At 42.0% G+C, this 7,492-nt stretch overlaps 1 protein-coding gene across 1 annotated transcript; it reads right to left on the reverse strand.

Annotated features, from left to right (window-relative positions):
- Window positions 1-290: 290 nt before the first annotated feature.
- On the reverse strand, window positions 291-1,825 carry LOC138294257 (proto-oncogene Mas-like). Its single transcript, XM_069233375.1, has one exon. It carries the CDS (start codon window positions 1,771-1,773, stop codon window positions 835-837), a length of 939 nt encoding a protein of 312 aa, XP_069089476.1. The 5' UTR covers window positions 1,774-1,825; the 3' UTR covers window positions 291-834.
- Between the last annotated feature and the right edge of the window lie 5,667 nt (window positions 1,826-7,492).

The raw sequence follows: 7,492 nt of genomic DNA on the forward strand, positions 1-7,492 counted from the left end.
AATATTCAGTTCACTGCAGGATGCACCACTGATTGCCTCTGCCTTCGCTGCCAATACCACACCAACACAACTACTGGCCATCACACTCCCACAAGTGTGACAATTCACACTATTCCTTGCCCCTAAAGCTATGAGAATGGCTTGGGCAAGCAGCTATTTTGTCAGTCTTAAGTTACATTTAATAAAAAAACACATGTTGTGCTTTTTCTATAAATTAGACAGACAGCACCACCATGTGGCAGATTGCATTAAGTGCCAGTGTTGGCAATTAAGTAAAACCACCGGCTCAAATTAAGCACTGGCTTCTTCTGTGCTCTGCATGTTTACACTTCAGTGGGAGGGCATTCTTCTGTTATTTCTTGTGCAAGGTTTCCTGCAGCATTGGCCTGCCAGAATGACAGGAGCAGAGACAACCTTATAAGCAGAGTGTTCTGAGCTCAGAACGCTGGATCACTGCATGCAGTTCATGTATTTAGTTACCTAGTGAAGAAGACTCAGGGACTCCCACATCACCATGTTTGGTTCAACATCCACACTCTGCCATTGCAGCTAAATAGTGATAGGGCGAGTTCCATTCCTGAGAGCTGGGCACTTTTTGCATGATTTCTTTACCAGGCTGACATTTGTGGAAGGAGGTATATGAAACGCGACTTTCTAAAGATTCATAATTCCATATCTTGCCACTAGGTTGGTAAGCAGAGTCATGGACACTTGGTTAAGGCTTTTCTGATTGGGTGGAAGAAAACTGGACTAATTCGGAGTGCTCGGAGTGCATTTCTAGTGTCACATCTATTTACAACCCTCTATAAGAATTCCCTGAGGCATGTGTCCATCTTATTTCAGTTCTGGGCACTCACTGGTTGTGGTTGAGACAACGCTGTCTGTTCCTGTCTGCGTTGAGTCAGTTTCATCCTTGAAGGCCGTCTGAAGCACGGACTGCATAGATGCCCTCTTGCTCCACTTCCACTGACCACCAACAAAAAAGTAGACAAATGGGTTGAGGCTGCTGCTTATAGTCGAAAACAGAACAGTCAACAAAGCAAGGTTATCAGAGTACTCTAAATGTTGATAATTCAGCAGAGACACTAGCCTCATGGGCAGGGCAAAAATGAGGAAGATGACCACCGTTGCTATGACAATGACGTAGAGCTTTGAGGACTGGCGCATGAGCGAGTCTCGCTGTACCCTTATGAGGAGGGTCAGGCCGGACACCACCATCAGTGGGGTGAAGATGAGGAAGTTCAACAGGCACATGAAGATGAAGACAGCGTTTTCACAAGGGCTGGAGGGACCTTTATGCACATGGTCCTCCTCGATGCAAGAGAATTCCACTGACGTCACCACCAAGGAGAGCACCCACAGAAGACAACAGGTTATTAATGACTGGTGCTTGGGCCGACGGCACTGGTACCACATGGGGAAGATGACAGACAGGCAGCGCTCTACACTGATGGCAGTCAGGAGATAAAGGCTCATGTTGTACCCAAAAGAGAAGAAGACATTCAATGTTAGACGAAAGGCATCATCATACTGTAGGGATGGCTCATAGTGAACGACAAAAAGGCACAACACTCCAATCACACAGCAGAGGAGAAATATGAAGTCAGCCACTGAGAGGTTGAGAATGTAGATCGTGAACCGGTTTCTCTTGATCCAGAAAGTGAGGAAGCAGAAGACGGTGCCATTGCCAAGCAGCCCAATGAATGAGACGACCAGACTCACGATACCCACAGCTAGATCCGTTGTGGATAAGGTACAATTCTGAATGCTCATATCGGTCTTGTTAAACCACTCTGGGTCTGTATCATTGAGGCACGAGTCACTCATGTCGAATCGTTGCGCTCCTCCTCTGTGCTTCTGCCTAAGTATCAAAACCAAAGGGGAAGATGCAGTTAGACTATATTCATTTATGAGAAACAAAATAATGTATTTAATATAGTCAATTTATCTACCATTATCAACCTAAAACAACTCTGAGGCCCAGAAGGAGTTATCACCAAACATTGGAGGATCGGCCAAGAGTCTCCAGGATGGTATCAATGACACCAGGTGTACCTCAAGTGAAGAGGTTCGCCTGTCAGTGGAGCGGAGTGGGTTTGTTTGTGTTTTTTTAAATACTCACTGTTATCACCCACCTATAAATCAGACCCTGGTGTTTTTCAGAACATTAGCAGAGGTAGGATCAGAAGCACAGATATGAAAATTGGATGACAAATAGCACACCAGAAACAGTATCACTCAAAGAGAAATGTGCAAGAATTTCTGGTTGTCTGGAGCACTTCCTGAAAATGTGCACCACATTAAATTGTGGATGTGATCTTAAATTGAAGTTATTAATTATATCTTCTACAGATTCCTTTTTTTTTTAACATACAGAAAATGTAATTCAAACTGAAAAATATACTACATCAATAAGCTCTATTGTGTTCTGGACATTCCCACCACCATAAATCTGAGATGATGATACAAACACTCCATGTCTTCTAACCAAGCATTGATACCACCAGTTGGTTTTACTTGCCTCAAGAGATGTTCCTCACTCCACAAGTCACTAGGTTGTTGTTGAACCTGACCCCTTTGGCGGGGTACCCCCCCCCCAAATCTTTTCCTTCAATCTTCCTGATTTTGCTGACTTTGTTTTTGCTGGCCTTAGGACTCTGCACAGTTTAACACTGCTAACCAGTGCTAAAGTGCTTGTGCTCTTTTCTTTTAACATAGCAACAATGGCTTACACCCAAGTGTTAATTTAATTGTAAGTCCATAGAAAAGTAGTATTACCTGTACCCAGGGCCTGTAAAGTAAATGCTATCAGTTGGTGTGCAGCACTATTTGTGCCATCATAAGTAGTCTTTTAATTATGTCTCAGGACTAAGATTGCATCCTGTGTGTGCAGTTTAAACGGCCATTTCAACCTGGCAAAATAAACCTTTTGCCAGGCTAAACCTTCCTTTTTAACACACATAAGTAACAAACCCCTATGGTAAGCCCTAAATGGCCCATAGAGCATGGTGCAGTGTATTTAAAAATACGTTTAACTTTTATACGTCCTGGTAGTGAAAAAATAACTCTACCTACATCTCCCATAGGATAACACTGGGTTACCTTATTACATTTAACAGGTGATAACTTTCAACTGGAAGCAGGTAGGAATATTGAGGTAAAACCCTCTTTAATGGTAAAATTTTATTTTAAATCACAATTCTGAAAATGGTACTTTTAGAAAGTTGGCATTTTCTTGTTATAACAATTTGGTGCCTGCAGTCTGTATCCTGGGTCACATGACTAAGTGTAGCTGGCAGCTGGACTTTGTGTATTGGTCCCAGAATGCTCCCTCTGGGGTGGGACCCTCAGGAAACCTTTCGTACTTCAAAGCCGGCATCAAGCAAAAATAGTGGATTTTCAGACTGAACTCTTCAGTACATCTCTGGACCAGTGGAAGACTCAGAAGGACTGCTGTGCTGCTCTGAGGCAAAAGGACTGCTACTTCTAAGCAAGGTTAGCTCAATTGATTATTTGGGCGTGAGGTTAACAAGTAAATTACACTGGGAGGACCAGATTAGTAAAAGTGTGAGGCTTTTACAGCATAGAGCAGCACCCATCCTGCTCTTTTATAAAAGTTCGACAACAAAAGCTGTAACTCCAGCTATTAAGGTTTATCTAGCTAAGGCGCAGGGAGCTGCTGTCTATAGTGCAGAGATATGGGGATTCTTCAATAGTAATAGACTAACTGTGGGTGAAAATAATTTAGCGAGGGCCTTGATTGCGTGCCCTTGCAGTACACCATGGATACCAATGTTTTTAGACTTGGGGATAAATCGAGTAGCTAATTTAACAGCTTTAAGACCTCTATTATATTGGATAAGGATCTGGACTGTCCCTGAATTGGATATATATAAGACCTCATTTCTTGATCTATTAAAGAGACCAAGTGCTGCTACTATCCCTTGGATCAGACATGTGTCCAATTGGCTCCGCATCTTGGGTTTTGGAGATTATTGGGAGAATCCTCATAAATTTGTGAAATCCCATAAAACTGTCCTGAAATCTGCATACTGGTCCCATGTAAGGAATGATTATATTTGTCGTAAATCTCACGGTCGATTAACTAATCTTTTTATCGATTTTAAGTGGTATCCGCAGTATGAACCTTATTTAGTTATTATACCTGACTTACTGAGCAAAGGCTTACACGCCAGATTTCTTTTTGGGAGTTTACCGCTGATGTCCTTAACAAGTAGTTGGGGGCCAACTGCTACTTCTGACATATGCACAGTATGCGGTGGTGCCCCGGAAACAGTTGAACATTTTATGTTCGTCTTCTGTCCTGTTTATTCTTCTCCTCGGTCAAAATGGATCCGCAAAATTTGTCGAGAAATAGGACTGAAAAAATGTAACACAGCAATAAGGGTTTTAAAAAAACACAGTTCTAATGAGTTAATTCTTGCAGTTAGTTCGTTTTTAATAGTAGCATGGCATATACGTAATCGTCTTGTAAATAAGGACTTATGATGATTTACAAGGTGAGATTTTAGATATGAGCAGTTTAAGATTTTATGTATTTATTTGTTTTAACTAATACTTGTATAGGTTATAAAATGAGTTTTTAATGTATTGTGATGCTTTGATGGTTAATTGACAGAATAAAGCTTGTTTTGATTGATTGACTGCTACTTTGCTGCCCTGTTGCCTGAATGGGAAGGGCTGGATCTGCATTTGAGCCCAAGACCACCAGAGTGCCTTCAAGAAATAGTTGTCTGGCCTCCTGATCAGAGCCTCAGGGACAGAAAAGGCGACAACGACCTTGAGCCCTCTACCTGGACCATGCCTGCTGAGAGTCCTACTTCCCAAATGGCGCCAGCCCAGCCGTGAACCCTTCGACATGAGTCTGAAGGTGATCTTCCAGTCCAGCTGTGGTCCTTTGGGCAGAACCGGTGCAGCGCAATGCGTCTCCTTGCAGCTCTGCATCAGAACTGCAGCTGCACGTCGCATCCCTGACTCAGGACTCCGCCGCTCCTTAGAACGCCCGCTGTGCACCGCATCCTTGACGCAGGACCTCACATCACAGCCCACCAAGCTTGTCAGAACCACCGCTGTGCAACGCATCCTTAAGCCAGGATCATGCAACGCTCTGCAACAAGGATTTAATGGGCTAACAGATCCGTATGTACAAAAGGATTTTGCATTTCTTAATGGGCTGAATCACAGTTTTAGGCATTAAGAAATGCAAAACTTATTTTTCAAATGTGCAAAAGGTCTCTGTGGCATCACAAACTGTGATTTCCACCCAGTAGATATCGCAATTCACAATTACCAAAATAGGAAATCGTAAATAGGGAGTTCCTATTTGCGCATTCCAAACTGCATGTACATAGCATTTCCTAAATGCAAAATGTTCATTTGGGAAATGCTATAACCATCAAATCTAATCCAATGGTAACCAGGTGACATTTAAAAAAGGCACCCAAAATGCAAGTTTTGCAGTGCCATTCAGCACACACTCGCACTGAGGGCATGGGAGCGCTTTCCACAAGCACCACTTTTTTCTATAGCTTTAAGAGGGGGGGGCTTAGGCCCATCGTTATGAATGGATTTGCATTTTCAACTTTGCAATTTCATATTAGGTAATCACAAATTAGGAAATGCGAAACCATTTGTACCTATGGGCCTAAGGCCTCCATCCTAAGGCCCATATGTATGAATGGATTTGCATTTTCAACTTTGCAATTTCCTAATAGTTATTGCGACTCCATAGGAATCGCTATTAGAAAATCACAATTTTTACCTAAATCTTTAAAACTGCATTCTGCATTCTATTGGTAAATCTTTAAAACTGCATTCTGCATTCTATTGGTAAATCTTTAAAACTGCATTCTAGTTCTACTAGTTGGATTTCGGTTGTTTTGGTGTCAAGTAATTTATTAAATTTGACTCTATTTGTTCTAAATTGGTCAGGGATTTTTGTGTGTTTTCATTTTATTACGGTTTAAAGTGCTGTATAAATACTTTACACGTTGCCTGTATGTTCAGCCTGGTTGCCTTTCTGCTAGGCCGCTAACAGGCTGAGCACAGGTTAATTTGGGGGTTGCTTGTGTTTCACCCTGACAAGAGTTGTTTTTGCTGCTTGAGTAGGGTTTCACCCCGCCTCAACCAGAAACCCAATTTCCTACAGACATTATAGGTAAGATCTTTGTGTTACCCTTCACTACCACATGCACTGTACACTGCCACATGCACACCATCGCAAGGTGCCAGGTCTAAACTAAAGACTACTATTTACATCATTTTTTCACCAAAAATTGAAAAGCACATTTTTCAGAATTTGTGCAAGGGCAACTTATCATAATTGTTTCTGAACTCTGGTAAAAATAAATGCTTTTTAGTGATGGGGAACATTGTGAACAAACATCTGTTATAGATTTCAACATTGTATTTTTGTACTAATAGACTTTTTTTTAAAAACAATTCATGTACCAATCCGCCCCAAATCGAGCATTTCTATATCTTTCTGGTTACATGTTTGTTTTGCCAACCTTGTGAATGCTGTCTAAGGATTATTGAAGCCTGGAGGAAATCAATGGGTAAACTAAATAGGGATCTAGCAATCTTTATAATATTGTGATGAATGGATGGATAGAAGAGATGATGGACAGAAGGAGGTGAGATCAGTCGTAGGCAGAGTGGAAGAACACTAGAAGGGATTTATGTTCTGTATATGCTCTGGAATGACAAGAAGTTTTCACTTTCCTGTATACCAGTTACTCAGCTAGAAACCTGCTATGTACATCTGTTGCTTTAACCTGGAATAAACCATCTATTTCTAATTTCCTCTATCTACTAATGGCAATGAGCGGTTAAATGAACCTCACTAAGACGTTGTTATGCATCCTGGCAACCTAAGAACTACAAATATTTCAAGGAGGACTTGAAACAAACTAGTAGTCTCCAACTACTACATGCAGAGAGTCATTAATTGACTTTCTGATTGACTTCTGCATATTATTGCATTCATCTTCAGATTTTTAAGCTACATACCCCAAGATATGCATTCTAGCTCATGTCATCACTCCACAGGACATCTGCGCATGCACTAACGGACACAGTCATGTGCACTGGCTCAAGGTAGAGTACCCTGAGCCGGTGCACATGACTATATCCCTCCTGCGAGTGTAGCAGTAGGAACAGAAGCGTCACACGCGGATAGCCGCTGGCAGGTACGCGCAGCATCAAGGCTGTGGCTCGTATCCATCTCCCTCGTAGAAGTGAAGCGGGAGCATGCGGGTCATGAGCTCATCCACTCATGATTTCTCCCCACAGATCCTGCCCTCCGGTGAACCTACAACACCTACAATGGCGTGTTGTTATCTGTCGAATCTCACGTCTTGCAAATGAGGCCCGCGTAATTTGTGTGATTTTGGGAATCTTGCATTATTCTTGTTATCCACAATTCCCCAGTTGATGCATTTATACCACATCATTTAATTACACGCCGTTT

The sequence above is a fragment of the Pleurodeles waltl genome, chromosome 4_2 (assembly GCF_031143425.1).
Source record: "Pleurodeles waltl isolate 20211129_DDA chromosome 4_2, aPleWal1.hap1.20221129, whole genome shotgun sequence".
Classification (NCBI taxonomy): domain Eukaryota; kingdom Metazoa; phylum Chordata; class Amphibia; order Caudata; family Salamandridae; genus Pleurodeles; species Pleurodeles waltl.

Excerpts from the sequence above, each read along its gene's own strand:
- LOC138294257 (XM_069233375.1), bottom strand. The coding sequence starts at position 1,773 with ATGAGCATTCAGAATTGTACCTTATCCACAACGGATCTAGCTGTGGGT.